Source organism: Pelodiscus sinensis, chromosome 3 (genome assembly GCF_052426305.1).
Source record: "Pelodiscus sinensis isolate ZL-2025 chromosome 3, ASM5242630v1, whole genome shotgun sequence".
Lineage (NCBI taxonomy): Eukaryota > Metazoa > Chordata > Testudines > Trionychidae > Pelodiscus > Pelodiscus sinensis.
Window position 1 is genome coordinate 129,045,997 of NC_143054.1, and position 18,104 is coordinate 129,064,100.

Consider the following 18,104-nt stretch of genomic DNA (forward strand, 5'->3'; position numbering starts at 1 on the left):
TACAGCCCTGGTAGAATGAGCTGCCAAAACATAACAGTGGCTGTAGGCCCCTAAGAGCATAACAAAGTTTTACAAAGTTGGTGATCTATTTGGACAGCCTCTGTTTCGATATGGGTTGTCCTTTTACCCACTTGGCGAATGCGAGGAAGAGGCGAGGGATTTGCCCGAAGGACCTAGTTCTTTGCAAATAGATTGCTAGGATCTAGCCTGACATCAAGAGTATGTATGGAAGCCTCGAACGTATTTGCATGTGGTTTCAGGAAAAATACAGGTAAGTTCATTGGTTCATTTATATGAAATGAAGAAGAAACCATAAGTAAGTATTTTGGGGGGGTGTGAAGGAAAGGAATATTGTAAAAGGTGAGTCAGCCATGAGCCACATGGCAAGCTATATCTCCCACGTGACAAACTGATGTTACAGCAACCAGCAAAGCAACCTTCATGGGAAAGTGTGAAAAGGAACAAGAGGTAAGAGGCTCGTAAGGCAGTCTGGTCAGGGCTCTCAGTACCAGATCAAGGTCCCAGAAAGGTACAGGTTTGTGTGACATCAGGATGCAGAAGATGCAGCTCTTGGAGAAATCTTTTGATTGTAGGATGAGTAAAAACTGACCAGCCCTCAATTTTGTGGTGGAAGGCCATAATGGCCACTGAGTGTACTTTGATGGAGCTGAACGAAAGCGATGATTGCTTCAGAGTGAGGAGACAGTCCAGGATAAAAGATAGGGACATGGATATTGGGTCCTGTCAGTACCAAACCAAGGAGCATAGGTGTAGGAAACACGAGTGGAATCCTTACAGCTGTAGAGGAAGATTGAGTGCATCTGTTCCAAAAGCCCTAGTTAGGAGTGGGAGAGCCATGGAGGAGCCATGCTGTTAGATGCAGCTTGTGTAGATCCGGGTAGGTTAGTGATGTCTGACCTAGAGTGATTAAATTGCATTGGAGAGGGAGAGTGATGGGTGCGTGAACTGACGTCCTGAGCAAAAAGGGATACCATGCTTGTCTCGGCCAGGCAGGGGCTATTAGCATGACTGTAGCTCCGTCTGTCTTAACACGTCTCGCTAAAGTTATGCAGAAGGTCATCGGGTGAAATGTGTAAGTGAGCTTGTGATTCCACAGACTGAGGAAGGCATCTCCAAGTGATCCCCTCCCGATGCCCGCTCTGGAACAAAACCATATACATCTGTTATTGTGAGGTATTGTCAACAGGTCTATCAATGGGTGACCATTTGCTGAACAGGAATTGAGCACCTATTCACGATGTTGAGGGAAAGGTCTGCTAAGAGCATCCATCATTACACGGGTGACACCTGGTATGTGAACTGTGGAAAGGTGGATGTTATGGCTGATGCAAAAATTCCACAGCTTTATGGCCTTGGTGCGCAGGGATCAAGACCTGGCTCCCCCTTTCCAGTTGATACAAAATACACAGGCAATGTTGTCTATAAGGAAATGCACACGTTTGTCAGTAATGGAAGGCAGGCAACACCTGCAAATATTGTGCATGGTGCACAATTGCAACAGGTTTATGTGCAAGCACATCTCTTGAGTCTCTTGAGCCCCGAGCAGTTTGGTCTCAGAAATGAACACTCCAGCCCATGTGTGAAGCATCTGTAGTGATTGAGCAGGGGGAAGCGGGACTGTCGGAGAAATGGAACCCCCATGCAAAGGTTGGCTGGCTTGGTCCACCAGAGAAGGGATGCCTTGATCTCAATGAGATATGGTAAGCAGGTGCACCATGGGGTGCCTTAGAGACTTGTATACCGTGGAAAACCAAATCTGCAGGCAGCACATGTAGCATGTAATACCATGAAGGTTATAGCTGTCATGGTTCCGAGAAAAAGGGAGTTACTCACCTTGTGCAGTAATGAGTGTTCTTCGAGATGTGTCCCCCCGTGGGTGCTCCACTGTAGGTGAAGGGTTGCCCTGAGCCACAGATCGGAGCTTTGTATAGCAGTTTCCCCCGTTGAGCCACGCATGCCCAGGAGGCGTCTCGAGCCCTTCCCGCCTCCTGAGGAGCGTGACTCAACCCCCTCCCTTTCAGTTCCTCGTCTCCGCCCGAGAATTTTGACTCCGAGCAGAGGGGAGGTAGGGAGGGTCATGGAGCACCCACGGGGACACACATCTCGAAGAACACTCGTTACTGCACGAGGTGAGTAACTCCCTTTTCTTCTTCGAGTAGTGTCCCCGTGGGTGCTCCACTGTAGGTGACTACAAAGCAGTATTCAATGTAAGGCTGAAGGGAGCCGGAGTCATTGTTTAGCAGTGGTAGAGAGTACTGCTGTGGCAACTGCTGAATCACTCTTGAGTTGTGGAAGGATAGCGTAGTGTTTAGCAAAAGTATGGTCTGAAGACCATGTTGCTGCCCGGTAAATGTCTCTTAAGGGGACATTGCCCAGAAAGGCTGTAGAAGCAGCTGTGGCTCGAGTAGAATGCGCTCGTGGTGGGCGTTGTAGCGGTCTATTGCCCAGAGAGTGGCATTTGATTATACATGTCGATATCCACTTTGAGATTCGTTGCGATGATATTGGTGTCCCTTTGGATCGTTCAGCAATGGAGATAAAAAGTCTTTCAGATTTACGAAATGGTTTTGTTCTTTCTAGGAAGAAGGCCAGAGCCCTCCGGATGTCCAGAGTGTGCAGGCTGGCGTCTGTCTGCGAAGAATGCAGTTTTGGGAAAAAGGTAGGTAATACGATCGGTTTGTTAAGATGGAATTCTGTACAGACCTTTGGCAAAAACGTGAGGTGGGGTCTAAGTATGTATAGCCAGACAGACCCCCCCCGCCCCCATCTCATCCTTCTTATTTGCCTCTCTGAGGTTCCTGAAGCATACATGACAGAGAAGGAGCAATAAAATCAGCATAGTCTATGCTGGCTCATCTGATCCTGAGAAGCTGAAAACATAGATATGAGGAGAGAATGATTAAGGCAATAAGCTGGCCTTGAGGCTGCGAGAAGTGCTCAGCTGGTACCCATGTTGATACGAACACACAGCCGTCCCTGGGAGAGGACTCCACCATCGTAAGGATGCGAGCACGTCTGATGGGATAGTAACCGTTTTGTTTCGAGGGTGTCGTGATGGGATATAAACGGTTGCAATCCAGAGCTGAAAACATCGAAAGTGCAGACGAGCATGGTGGACTACGTAGATGGTGGAAGCCATGTGTCCCATTAGTCGGAGGCATGTAAGTACTGTGGTGGTAGGAACTGTGAGCATCCCGTTTATAATTTCTTGCATGGTTGCAAAGCATTGCTGAGGTAGGTATGCCCAGGCTGTAACTGAGTCCAGGCGTGCGCCAATGAACTCTATCTTGAACCAGGTGCAGAATTGATTTGTCTTGGTTGATTAGAAGGCCTAGATGACTGAGGAGGGCCGTGGTCGTATGTATCATAGAGGCGGTTTCAGCGTATGAGGATCCCTTTAGAAGGCAGTCGTCTAGATAGGGAAATATGATGACGTTCTGCCATCTAAGATACGCAGTTACGACTGCGAACCAGTCCCCTTGATCTAGCACAGGAATGATTGCGTAAAGAGTGACCATCTTGAAACGTTGTCTCTTGAGAAATTTGTTCATTTTGTGGAGATCCAATATAGGTCTCCAACCCCCTGTTCTTTTCTCAGTCAGGAAATAGGTCGAGTAAAACCCTCTCCCGTGGAACTCTCGGGGTACCCATTCTATAGCCCCAATGACAAGGAGCTGATTGACTTCTTGTTTTAGAAGGGTTTCGTGAGAGTGGTCCCTGAAAAGGGACGGGGTAGGGGGAAGGGTAGGGGGATAGAAATAAAAGGGATGGTATAGCCCACTTGAATTATCTCTAGGACCCAGCGGTCCGATGTTATGGATTCCCACTGTGGGAGGAAGGCGCGCAAATGGTGGTTGAATAGATGGCCATGTTGAGGTGCTAGATCGAACGGGAGGTCTAGCAGACCCTCGACCAAATGTTCAAATTTGATGCTTAGATGGTTGGTTAGCTAGCAGGCGGGCTTGGTTGGGTCACCTTCTGGGACCTCGCTGTCTTGGTCTGTTGTCTTCATAAGGCCTCTGTGGTCGATTGTATTGTCCATACCGATATCAATTTTATGAATTATATGGGGTGTATCGCCTGCGTTTATAGGGTGGCGTGCACATACCTAGCGTGCGAAGTGTGGACTTAGAATTTTTGCTGTTGTGGAGCATTTCGTCCGTAGTAGCTGCAAATAGCTTTTGTCTGTCAAATGGTAAGTCCTCCACTTTGGGCTGGAGTTCGCGGGGAACTCCAGACGACTAGAGCCAAGAAGCTCTACGCATCACCACTGCTGTAGCTGTAACTCAGGCTGCAGTGTCAGCTACATCCATTGCCATTTGGAGAGCGGTGCGGGCGATCATATGGCCCTCATGAACTATTGATTTTAAGATGGGTCTTTTGGAGTCAGGGAGATGAGCCATTAGTTCTCCCAGTTTTGAGCAGTTGTCAAAGTTGTGATTTGCTGAGAGAGCAGAGTAATTCGATATTCTGAGTTGTAGGGTTGAAGAGGAATATACTTTCTTGCCAAAGGAGTCCAACTTTTTGTGGTCCTTGTCTGCATTGCCCGTCCTATATTGTGGAAGCTTCACTCGTTGTTGTGCTGAGTCCACAACTAGTGAGTTAGGTTGTGGGTGAGTGAAGAGAAAGTCATTGTCTTTTGAGGGGACAAAGTACTTTGTCCATTTTCCTGTTAGTTGGTTGGATGGATGCAGGCATCTTCCACAGATCTTCTGAGGTCTCCATGATTGCCTTGTCTATGGGTAGGGCAATCTTGCCCTGTAGTGTCGGATGTAGATTCTTTAACAATTGGTATTGTTTCTTCTGCACCTCTTGCAGGGAGACATTCTGGCTTGTCGCTACTCTCCTGAATAGTTCTTGGAACTGTTTTAGATTGTCAATCGTTCCAGTGTCTGATGGTACTACGGCATCCTCTGGTTGTGCATCAAGGGCATCAGAGTATGTGACATTTACTGACTGAGAATCTGAGTCATTGTCTGAGATTCGTTGCGCCTCGTCCTCCAAAAAACTTGCTGGAGGTAGGGGCTGTGGCTGAGGCAAACTTCTCCGGGATGCAGTGGAACGAGGTGGGGAGCGGTGTCCATATGGCTCCCAGTGTTCCCACGGTCCCCATTGCGGTGGATAAGGTGGAGGTGGGTAAGGCCAGTATGCGTGCCATGGGCCATGTTGTGGCGGAGCCCTATAATGGTGTGAGCGAGCCTTCTCAGGTGACTGATGTCGCGAGGAATAGACCGTGCGGTGGTCATCATCAGGAAGGGGAGCGTCGTGAAGAGACAACGGTGATATCGACCTGGGAGGGGATTGCCTTGATGGAGACCTCCCAGGAGAGTAAGAAGTAGAGGGCAGGCACAGATAATGATGCCTGCTGTATGGATCAGTCTCTTGTTGGGGCTGATCCCTAGCAGCCTCATCTGGCTGCTTGTCTGGCTGTGGGAGGACCAGCGGAGCATCAGCTGGTGCAAGTGGCTTCGGAGGCGGCCCATCCTTTTGCTGCGGTGCCGTGACTTTAAGAGGCACCGCAGCTTTAAGCAGTGGTGTAGCTTTTGGCGCCGGGGCTGGAAGCGGTGCCGCGCTTTCAAGCGGCACCGTGGTTTGAATTGGCGCCAGCTTTTCATGCCGTGCCGGCTGCTTAGAGCGCTCCCGGGGCCGCTCAGCTGTTGAGCGCCCTGATGCCGGCACGGAGTGGGAGGATCGCCCCGAAGCCTTAGTGGCAGGGAACTTCCCAGCCTGGTGTGCCTCTCCTCTGTGTTTGGGAGAGGAAGAGGCTGGAAGAGAGCGGGATGGAGAGGCTCTCAGTCTCGGGGCATTTTTGGAAGGTGGCGGAGGCTCTTGCCGCGATGCAGATTGTTCTCCCACAGGCTGTAGAGCTTTTTCAAATAAAATCATCCTGAGGCGGAGCTCACGGTCTTTTCTGGCTCTCGCCGTCAGGAAATTGCAGTGGGTACAGTTGTGGGGAGAGTGGGTCTCCCCCAAACACTGTATGCAGTCCAAGTGGCCATCTGAAGCCAGCATCGGGTCCCGGCATTGACCGCACTTTTTAAAACCTGAGGAGCCGTAGACAGGCTGAAAGGTAGGACCTGATATTGGTAGTGATCCAGGCTTACCATGAACCTTAGTAATCTCCTGTGAGCAGGCTGTATTAGAACATGAAAATAAGCATCCTGGAGGTTGAGGGCTGAAAACCAGGCCCTTTGTTGCAATGCTGGGATAATGGTGGATAAAGTGACCATGCAAAAGTGCTATCTCTTGACAAATTTGTTCAGATTGCACAAATCTAGAATTGTGCCTCCAGCCTCCTGATTTTTTTGGAGGTAGAAACTAACAGGAAGAGAAGCCTCTGCCCCTCTGTTGCTGGAGACCAGTTCTATGGTCCCTAGATCTAAACCAATGTAGCACCTCTTCTCACAGCAGGGACTCATGAGAGGAGTCTTTGAAGAGGGACAGGGTGTGGGAGTGGGTAGGAAACTTGGAGAGGAAGAGGATGGTGTAACCTGACAGAATGATGTCGAGTATCCATCTGTCTGAGGTGATGGAGGCCCATTGGTGATAAAACGGGCAGAGACAGTTTTGAAAGGTGTGTGTGACAAGTTTCAATGCTGAAAATGACAAGGAGTATACCAAGACCTCGACCAAGGCTTCAAATTGTTTGTTGTCTGGTGGCGGTTGAGGGGCCAAGCCTGACAACTGTCTTCTGAGGCTGGGTTTGGTTCTTCTTGGGATTGTTATCCGGCCATTGTTTGAGATAGGCAGGGTAGCATGACCATTGATGGGGCTGGTACCAGTACTACCTATGTCTGTTGGTGGGCATATGTATACCCAAGGTGCAAAGGGTAGCATGAGAGACCTTCATGGTATTAAAAACTTCATTGGTTTTAGGCACAGCGTCTCATGATCAAAGGACAAATCCTGACTGTAGATTGTATCTCGTGAGGGAACACAGCTGGGGAGAACTAGGAGGCTCTATGCATCACAACTGTGGTGGTGATGGTTCTAGCCACAGTATTAGTGGAGTCAAGTGCTGCCTGGAGGGCAGCATGGAAGATAATCTGCTTCTCAGCTACCTTGTGCTGAGGTTCAGAGACTTCCTCAGTAGTAATTTTAATTTCAGCCGCAACTCTCTTAAAAAGCTCATTAAAACGAGTGAAGTCATCTACAGCCGGAGGTGGCATCACAGCCTCATCAGGTGAAGATGACAAATTTGTAAGAAGTGATGCATCAGGAGGTGATTCCTCCGTAACCTGAGCCTCTTGAGGCTCTGTACTGAGTGGTTGTTGCATGGATGAAGTTGTGCATGGTGCATAAAAACTAGCATGCTTACAGGGGCTAGGCTGCAAACTGAGATGTTTCCTATAGGAAACGCAAGGCCAGTAAGGCCATTGTGCAGGATGTGGCACTGGAGGAGGCATCCAGTGGCATCCATACAGTCTACAGGTCATAGCGCGGCTTAGAATATTGAATTGGAGGGCTACGGTGTGGAGAGAAGGAAGCCTGTATTCCTTCAACTTCATCACTGGAGAATAGCAATGGTACAAGGGACAGCACCTGGGAAGTCACCTGTCTAGGCGGTGCATCTGTGCTGAAAAATGGTGATTGAGGGGAAGATGTCACCGCAAGATCAGCATTTTGCATATAAGGCAACGGTGCTACGAGAATCAGTGCCAGAGTCTTCAGTGTCAGTCTCTACGGTGCCAATGGCATGGTTAGTGCAGATGGTAGAGACTGCTGATGTGTTGGCAGTACTGAGTATACAACTGGCACTGCTAATCTGGTCGGTGCCAGTGCCATCAGTGCCATAACTGTTGAGGGTGCTTTCGGTACTGCTGGATGCATTGGCAGTGCCGTAGCTTTTGGTACCATTGCTGTTGTCGGTACCAACGATACATCTGGCAGTACCCACGTAGTCATCGGTATCGTAACGGCTACCAGTACGGCTTTAAGGCGCTGCTTGGACCCTTCGAAGACAGTGCTGGCCATGGCCATAATGCCCAAGGTACCTAGAGCATCATAAGTACTATTGACATGTGACCTCTGCCAATACTCTAGATGGAGACTGTTTCTTTGAGGAAGCCTCATGATGAGGCACTGAGAAACTGAAGCGCATCCTGGAGATGAATGCCTGGCTGCAAAGATGGTCTTGGCAGGTGGGCTTTGGCTTCCTCGACCACGGGATGCTATTCCAAGAAGGACTACTAAGCAGGGATGGGATTCATCTTTTGAGGAACAGGAAGACTATTTGGATGCAGACTGGCTAACCTAGTGAGGAGGATTTTAAACTAGGTTCGACAGGGGCTGGTGACCAAAGCCCACAGGTAAGTAACTAACATGGAGACCTGGAAATTAGATGAGAAATGGGAGGGAGCATGGGCTATAAGAGCAGAGAAAAAGGAGGGATAAGGCAGAACTGGGAGGCAAAATCAAATCAGTATCTTAGCCTCCTACATGCAAAAGCAAGGGGTATGGATAATAAGCAGGAAGAACTTGACATAGTTATTTCTCACAGACCTGGTGGGATAATACACATAATTGGAATTTTGGTATAGAAGGGTACAGCTTACTCAGGAAGGATAGGCAGGGGAAAAAAAGGGAGGAGGTTTGCCTTAAAATATTAAAAATGCATCTACTTGGACTGAGGTGGAGATGGCCAAAGGAGACAGATGTGTTGAGAGTCTCTGGGTTAGGTTAAAAAGGGTAAAACACAAGGATGATGTCATTCTAGGGGTCTACTCCAGGCCAGCTACCCAGGTAGAAGATGTGGATGAGGCTTTTAACAACTAACAAAATCATCCAAAGCACAGAATATGGTGCTAATGGGGAACTTCACCTATCCAGACATGTTGGGAAACTAACACAGCGAGGCACAGATTATCCAGCAAGTTCTTGGACTGCAATGGCGACAATTTTTTTATTTCAGAAGGTTGAGAAACCTACTGGGGGAGGGTGGAGAGCTGTTCTAGATTTGATTTTAACCAATAGGGAGGAACTGGTTGAGAATTTGAAATTGGAAGGAAGCTTAAGTGAAAGTGATCATGAAATCATAGAGTTCATGATTCTAAGGAATGGTAGAAGGGAGAACACCAAAATAGAGATAATGGATTTCAGGAAGGCAGGTTTTAGTAAACTCAGAGAGCTGGTACGTAAGGTCCCATGGGAATCAAGACTAAGGGGAAAAACAACTGAAGAGAGTTGGCAGTTTTTCAAAGGGACATTATATTCCACTGCAAACTATTCCACTGCGTAGGAAAAATAGAAAGTATTGCAAAAGACCACCTTGACTTATCCAGGAGATCCAGCATGATCTAAAAATCAAAAAGGAGTCATAAAAAGTGGAATCTAGGTCAATTTACAAAGGATGAATATAAGCAAACTATAGGTATGCAGGGGCAAGATTAGAAAGGCAAAGGCACAAAATGAGCTTAAACTAGAGACAAAGGGGAAGAAGAAGACATTCTATAAATATATTAGAAGCAAGAGGACAGGGAGGCCCATTGCTCAGTGAAGAGGGAGAAACAACAACAGGAAACTTGGAAATGGCAGAGGTGGTTTAATGACTTCTGTGTTTCGGTCTTCACCAAGAAGTCTAATGATGAAGGAATACCCAACATAGTGAATGCTAGTGGAAATAGAGTAGGTTTGGAGGATAAAATAAAAAAAGAACAAGTTAAAAATTACTTAGAAAAATTAGATGTCTGCAAGTCACCAAGGCCTGATAAAATGCATCCTTGAATACTCAAGGAGAAGATAGAGGAAGTATCTGAGCCTTTAAGCTATCATCTTTGAAAAATCATGGAAGACAGGAGAGATTCCAGAAGTCTGAAAAAGGGTAAATATAGCACCCATCTATAAAAAGGGAAATAAGAACAATCCAGGAAACTACAGACCAGTCAGTTTAACTTCTGTGCCAGGGAAGACAATGAAGTAATTAAGGAATTCACCTGCAAACACCTGGAAGAAAATAAGGTGATAAGTAACAGCCAGCATGGATTTGTGAAGAACAAATCATATCAAACCAATCTGATAGCTTTCTTTGATAGGTTAACAAGCCTTGTGGATAAAGGAGATGTTGTGGATGTGGTATACCTAGACTTTAATAAGGCATCTGATACAGTCTCGCACGATCCTCTTATTAATAAATATAGGAAAATACAACTTAAATCGGGCTACAATAAAGTGGGTGCATAACTGGCTAGACAACCGTTCTTAGAGACTAGTTATTAATGGTTCATAATCATGCTGGAAGGAGTTGGTTTTGGGACTGGTTCTGTTCAATATCTTCATCAACGATTTAATAATTGTACTCTCTATGCCAATGTCTAAGTCTGCAGGTGATATGAAGCCGGGAAGGGTTGCAACTGTTTTGGAGAATAGGGTCAGAATTCAAAATGATCTGGACAAACTGGAGATATGGTCTGTGGTAAATAGGATGACGTTTAATAAGTACAAATGCAAAGTACTCCACTTAGGAAGGAACAATCCATTTCACAAATACAGATTGGGAAGCGATTGTCTAGGAAGGACTACTGAAGAAAGAGATCTAGGGGTCATAGTGGTCCTCAAGCTAAATGTGAGTCAACAGTGTGACACTTGCGAAAAAAAGCACAAACACGATTCTGGGATGCATTAACAGGAGTTTTGTGAGCAAGACACGAGAAGTCATTCTTCCGCTCTACTCTGTGCTAATTAGGCTTCAATTGGAGTACTACATCCAGTCCAGTTCTGGGCACCACATTTCAAGAGAGGTGAAGAAATTGGAGACGGTCCAGAGAAGAGCAACAGGAATGATTAAAGGTCTAGCAAACATGAGCTATGAGGGAAGACTGAAAGAACTGGGCTTGTTTAGCTTAGAAAGGAGAAAACTGAGAAGGCACATGATAGCAATTTTCAAGTACCTAAAAGGGGATACAAGGAGGAGGGAGAAAAACTGTTCTCCTTGGCCTCTGAGTATAGGACAAGCAGCAATGAGATTAAACTACAGCAAAGGAGGTTTAGGTTGGACATTAGGAAAAACTTTCTAACTGTCAGGGTGGTTAAACACTAGAATAAGTTGCCTAGGGAGGTTATAGAATCCCCATCTCTGGAGATATTTAAGAGCAGGTTACATAGATATCTATCAGGGATGGTCTAGAGGGTGCTTGGTCCTGCAGTGAGGACAGGGGAATAGATGACATCTCCAAGTCCCTTCCATTTCTTGTGTTCTATGGTTCTATAACTTCTCTAGGGTGCCTTTTTGTCCCAAGGGGAACCTGGGGGTTATTGTACCTCCCTAGGTTGTGAGCCTGGGTCCAAGGCAGGGTGTGTATTCTTCTCCAGAAGAATTAGCTTTAAATTGAGGTGTCTGTCCCCACGAGTCCTCATCTTGAGTTTAGCGCAGTGAGGACAACCCCCAAAATGAATGATGTTCTCCCAGACATCTGACACATTGTGAATGACTGTCAAAAATTGGACCATCAAACATCGGCATTGCCTCGCTACAAGAGGCACAGCATTTAGAGCCCAGAGAACCAAGCATAGTGGAAAAAAATTTTTTTTTTTTTTTTAAAAGCAAAAAGACTTAGCAACAATTAACTAACGATAACTAAGAACTACAAAAATTACTTCAGAAATAACAAAGCAGCAAAAAAAACTGTGAAGCTCTGTCTCAGGCTGAAGGCATCTGAGAAGGAACTGGAGGATTAGGAACATGCTGGTTGGCACCGGCCCACACAGGGACTGCTTCAAAATCTCCAATCCAGGTGCAGGGATGACACTGAGACCCAGTGTGGAGCATTCATGGGGACCTCTCGAAGAACTATTATTTCAGTTCAGCAAAATGACCACAAGCAATAGACTCAAAAATTGCTTAGTTAACTTGAAAGTGCTTCCTGTTCACAAAATGATAATTCCTGACAATTATCCTTCCTCTCAGCATTCCTCTCTCCATACCAAAAGTCAATCTCTTTCCTTGCACATGAAGAATGAATGCTCAAGTCCCTCCATCAAAAAAATAAAAAATAAAATAACAAAAAGTTGTATAGATACCTCATCATCTCTTCCCTCTTCCTTCTTCCCCCACATTTTATTGGGCCAAATAAAAGCAGCCTATTAGTTAGTGTTTTAAGCTGTGCAAATGGCAAAGTCATATACATTCTAACCAGTAATGTTATAATGTATTGCTATGTTCCATGTACTTTCCTTAATACTATCTGAAACAAAAGCAGTTGTTTTGTCTGTCCCACTCTTTGTTGTATTGAAGAATTTTCTGATCTGTAACATACTTACTGTACAAGGTGTTTCCTCTAAAAATATCCTCAAGAGAAGGGTTAGCTCTTCTGCACAGGTCCTTGAGCTCATCAAAGAAACCAGAAGCTCTACCAGCACTATTTGGCATGCTACATAGAGGATAAAAAGGTATCAAAATGTGCTTAAATGAAAATATTTGTCATATACAGTATCATATAATTATATATTATTGACATAACTTACTTATGGAAGACATTAATATTACACAGAATAACCTGACTGAAAACATTAAAGCTAACATTTTGTGAAGCATGCTCCACTAAGTCTCAAATTCAGAACACAGATGTTAAAATGCATTTAGTTAACTAACTGTGTAACCGCTGACATTTTCAGCAGTTAGTTACATGCAGGGGGTAGGCAGCTCCCACCTGCAGTCCTGCGCCGCTGTCATTGATATGCGATTATACTTTTGCATCCCTAATTCATAATGTTAATGAATATAGCCTCAGTTCTCACATGGGGCAAGCTATTATTTCCAGTTGCTAATATGGGAACACCAGGCAGAGGAGTAAAGCATCTCACCCAATGTCACAGCAAATCTGTGGCAAAGGCAAGGAACGGAATAAGGATGATAAAATGCAGTTACTTTCCTAATCAATGAGTTGATAACAAAAAAACTATTGACTACTCGATTAGTTGACAAGGGTAAGCAGTTCCAGTACAAAGTCGGGCTTGCACCCGTCCCAGCATAACTTCCCCTGCTGCCGCTCCACATTGTGAGGGACAGGGGAACAGGCACACAACAATCCCTGCTCCCACTCTGCATGCCTTTCCCCACTGCCACTCCACATTTAAAGGGACAGAGGAGCCGGTGCGCGAAGAGTCCTGTTTTGCAGATGACAGTGTAGCATTTTCAACAGAAAATTGCCTTATTGCTTCTAGAATCCATTTTAGAATCCATTTGTTTTTAAATGTTTAAAAGTGAAATTAGCATTCATAGAATTTCAGCTTGGTATTGAAGGACAGCCATGAGCCTCTCTCGTCCCAGACACTCTGGTCCGGCAACATCTGTGGTCTGTCAGGACCACGGATGTTGTTAGACAAGAGAGTCCCGGCTGCAGAGGTTCAGAGTGGCTAGGAGCAGGGCAGGGCCAGACTATTCCGTGGCAGCCTGCAGAGTCAGTTATCTGGGGTCAAGAGCTCCGGGAGCAGCTGCCACCACATGGGTAGGCCCAGCTCTGGGAAACCCTGGGAGCAGCTGCCAGCTGCTATTGCTGCCACATACCCTGGCCTGGCTTTGGGGAACCCTGGAAATCAGCTGCTGTGCACATGGGTCCGGCTCTGGGGAACCCCGGGAGCAGCTGCCACCCCACGTAGGGCTGGAGAACCTTGGGAGCAGCTGCTGCCTCATGCAGGGCCAAGGGAAGGGATAAGAGCCTTGGGAGTGTGCTGGGGGCAGCAAAGCCAGGCAGGTGAGCTGGAGGTGGTCAGGCTTCTGGGTTCTCCTGGGGCAGCAACCAGGAGGGGGGCCCCGGGAGAGCCCGGAGGCCTGACCTCCCCTGGTCTGGCAGATTCCTTTGTTCGGGACCACTCCAGTCCCAAGGGTTTTGGACCAGGAAGGTTCAACCTGTCCTAAATTAATTCTAATCCCTTAGGTCCAGGTGTTCAGTTAGCCTTTCAAATCTGCAAGCACAATGGTTTGGTATCAGACTCCAATCACTCCTCCACACAAAAACACTGCTCCTGCTCCCCCTCACCGCCCCCCAAAAAATCCAACCACCTATTTTTCACATAAAAGTATAAAATGCAAGCATATTTGGATTGCACATGTAAGTATAAATATTTGCATGTATCCATGGATATGCTTGCCAGTTTTGCATATTCACTAACAGTTGTAGGCTGAAATTATGCGCATATATACTCGTATTGTAATAATATACATTATTATAATTTAAGCATTCCTTTTTTTAAAAAGTAAATGAAATCAAAACTCACCATGAAAACTAGAGTCCTTCTGTACCAAGATATTTAGGAATCCTCCCAAAAGATTTTTTACAGCTCCCTGCAAGAGAAAACTTTAAAGATAGGTATCTGAACAAGTCACATCAGTTTGAACAACAAAATTCCACAACATTTGATTTAAATGTTATTCCAATATTTCCAAAACTGATCTTGCCAAATAAAATGTAACTGGTTATTTTATCATCACTTTTAGCATTTGTTCTATTAAAGAACTACTGAACCTACTTGCAAGAATCTACTAATTCAGATGCCTTTGATTATGAGCCTTTCCAATCAAGGTGATTGATGTATTAATTGTTGAGCCAGTGTCAGACTGACAACTTCTCAACATTCATTTTGTTTTTACAGTCTCCACTGCAGGAACCTACAACATCTCTTCTGCATCATCACAAATTTATCAGATACCAACAAAGTAAAGTACAATGAAGATGTAAGTAAGTTAACGGATTCTCATAGGTCAAGTAAAGGAGAAACAGTTTTCTCACATTTAAAGCAAACTCACTATCACTGCTAGAAAAAACATTACTTCACAATCCAGTCTCAATATTTATTCATAATCACTAAACCAATTTACGCAAAATATTTGTATTCCTTTTCTTTTAATGTCAACATTGTTCTACGTTTAGAAAAAGTACTCTTGCTTTCTAAAAATAAAAATTAGGGCAGTCAATTACCATTATCTCACATCAACGCAAAAAATTCATCATGCCTAATTAGTTTAAATCAAACCATTAAATAGAATAGCAACTGAAATTTATTACATATTTTAGATGTTTCTTCTACATTTTCAAATACAGTATATTGATTTCAATCACAGTACAGAATACAAAAAGCCAGATAAGCTAAAGATTTGTTGTCCATGCATCAACCACCATTTCAAATGACATTCATCCATGCTGGCGACAGGTTCTGCTTGACAATGATCCAAAGCAGTACAGACCAATACATATTTATTTTCATCACAATCAAATGCCACCAGCAAATGGCTGGTTTTCTTTTTTGGTGGTTTGGGTTCTGTAGTTCTCTCATCTATATTGCTCGTTTTAGACTGCAAAAAACATGTTCCCACCTTGTCCCTCTCAGATTTTGGAAGATACTTCAGATTCTTAAACTTTGGGAGGAGTGCTATCGCTACATTTAGAAATCTCACATTGGTATTTACGTGTGTTTTGTCAAATCTGCAGTGAAAGTGTTCCTACAACCAACGTGCTGGATCATCATCCAAGACTGTTATAACAGGAAATATGTGGCAGAAAGCAAGTAAAACAGAGCCTCTCAAGGAGTTCAGTCACAAATGTAATCAATGCATTTAAAAAAAAAAAACCACACAAGCATTAACACCAGCATACTCTCTGGATTGGGGGTTGAAACATGAAGGGGCATATGAACGCAAGATATGCTAAATAATGCAGCTACAAAAATGCCATGGGGATGCCTGTTCTAATTTTTAGGTGACATTGTAAACAAAGAGTGTGCCCTATTATGTCCCACAAATGAAAACAAACTTGTTCGTCTGATGGACAGGCAAAATAAGAAGTAAGTCTGCATGGACTTGTAAGCACTGAAGTTTTACATGGTTTTATTACTTAATGCAGTTTTTTTGTACATAATTCTACATTTCTAAGTTCATCTTTCATGCTAAAGAGATTGCAGTACAGTACTCTTGAGGAAAACTAAAAAAAACTATTTTTTACTAGGGATGTTAAATTGAGATCATTTTAGTAATGGAGTACTTACTTGATAGAATTTGTATCTACTCCTCAACTGGGGAAGGCAGCCCCACTCAGTCCTGGCTTGCACTGGGACCAAACCCTACTGTGGCTCTGCAATTTAAAAGGCAGTAGGAGCTGTACAGTCTGCCCACCTGGCTCCTTCTATATTTTAAATTGCAGAGCCATAGTGGGGTTTGGTTCCTGACTCGGCGTGAGCAGGGACTGAAATGGGTTGCCTGCCCACCTGTCTCCTAAATTTAGTAGGAGCCCCAAGCCTCAGGGGCCAGATTCAGGCAAGCCAGAGGCTACATCCCGCCCTTGGGCCTAAAGTTCCCCTCCCCTGAGCTAAACAGACAAGATGAATCAGATGTGGCAGGAGAAACAGGAACAGCGAAGTGCAATAAGTTACCTCCTCACACAGCAGATCATCAGCCAAGCCAAGAATACTACATATATCTCATGACTCTCAAAACAGACAGCCCCATTTGCTAAACCACCCTGCCTCTGAACGACACACTGTAATTCTCTCTCAGGCAAATGATCATCCAGAAGATTGTCCTATGAAACTTCACCAGGGAATAAAGAGCTTTCACAAAAGACTAATAGCAGGGTGTATAAAAGAGATGGAGCAAGTGATTCTGCCATACAATAGGAAGCTATTTAGTAGCTTAAGAAATATGTTTAAGACTATGGCTGTCTGACTCAGGTTTGTCTGTAAGAAGGGTTTGGGGAGGAGGAGGCACCAAACACATTACAGTACATTTGCAAAGACAACTTGAATCCATGTGACAACCAAGTCAATCCTCAGACAGTGAAGTGTTCCTGATACAGCAGACATCAGTTGAACCAGTTCCAGATTACTGGTGCCCAGGCAGTTAAGGCTTTTAGTTTTAACTATAAAGCATATCTGATCTTCTATTCTAAATATTCCATTTTCATATAAGCAAATGATTATATGAATGACAGATTTAACAGAAGATTTTTCGTGCCTGCCATATTTTTCCCTTCATGGAGATATAGCTAAAATAATTTGTTACTGGTGTATGGTGCTAGTAAAAGGGTAACCAGGGAAAATAAGTAGCCAGAATGGAGAATTATTGCTCCTGGATATAGGAGCCTAATCCGACCCTAGAGGGGCACAGAGTCATGCACAATCCCTTCCTGCCCCAACTCTTCCTACACCTGCTCTACCCCCCCCTTCCGCTCCCACATGAAGAAGAGCTTTGTGTAGCTCAAAGCTCATCTCCTTCAACAGAAACTGGTTCAGTTAAAAGAAAACCAGTATCACTTCACCAACCCTGTCTGTCTAATAGTGTGTGTGTGTGTGATATACTATACTACTATAGTATAGTGTGTGTATATGTATATACATTTTGAACAGGCTAATTAGCTGCAAAGCACTACTGACAGCCCAACAGAGACTATAAATAGTTGTAGGAATAACAAGGCTTTACAAACTTAAATGCAAAATCCAGATAGGTGTAACAGCTTTCAGTTAGGACTGTCAAACTGCAGTTAACTCACGTGATTAATAGTGATTTTTTTACATTAATCACACTAAAACAATAGAATACCAATTGAAATTAAATATTGTGGATGCTTTTCTATATTTTCAAATATATTGATTTCAATTGCACCAAATAAAATACATGATGTTCACCTCACATTTATTACAAATGTGTAATGTAAGTATGAGGAATAGTATTTTGAAATTAGCCTCATGCAAGCACTGTAGTGCAATATCTATCATGAAAATGCAACTTCCAAATGCAATTTTTTTTTGTTTATGTAACTGCTGTCAAAAATAAAGCCATGTAAAACTTAAGAGACTACAAGAAAGTCCACTCCGTCCCACTTCTTGTTCAGCCAAACAAGTTACTTTTATGGTAAATACAGTATTGCTGCCTACTTCTTATTTATATGATCTGAAAGTGAAAACAGGCGTTTGCATCGCATTCTTGCAGCCAACATTGCAAGATATTTATGTGCCATATGCACTAAACATTCGTATGCTTTATGCTTTGACCGTCATTCCAGAGACCATGATTCCATGCTGATGAAGCTCATTAAAGTGTGTTAATTCAATTTGTGACTGAACTCTTTGGTGAGAATTATACACATCTCCTGCTCAGT

At 44.4% G+C, this 18,104-nt stretch overlaps 1 protein-coding gene across 5 annotated transcripts in view; it reads right to left on the minus strand.

Moving 5' to 3' along the window:
- Positions 1-18,104, minus strand: part of LYST (lysosomal trafficking regulator) — a 153,916-nt gene that overhangs the window by 91,176 nt on the left and 44,636 nt on the right. For all 5 annotated transcript variants that reach the window (XM_006122067.5, XM_075924800.2, XM_075924801.2 and 2 more), the window contains 2 exons: positions 14,233-14,299; positions 12,277-12,386 (listed from right to left, as the gene is read on the minus strand). In XM_006122067.5, the coding sequence (XP_006122129.3) occupies positions 12,277-12,386; positions 14,233-14,299 (177 nt within the window). The remainder of the gene's footprint in view (positions 1-12,276; positions 12,387-14,232; positions 14,300-18,104) is intronic.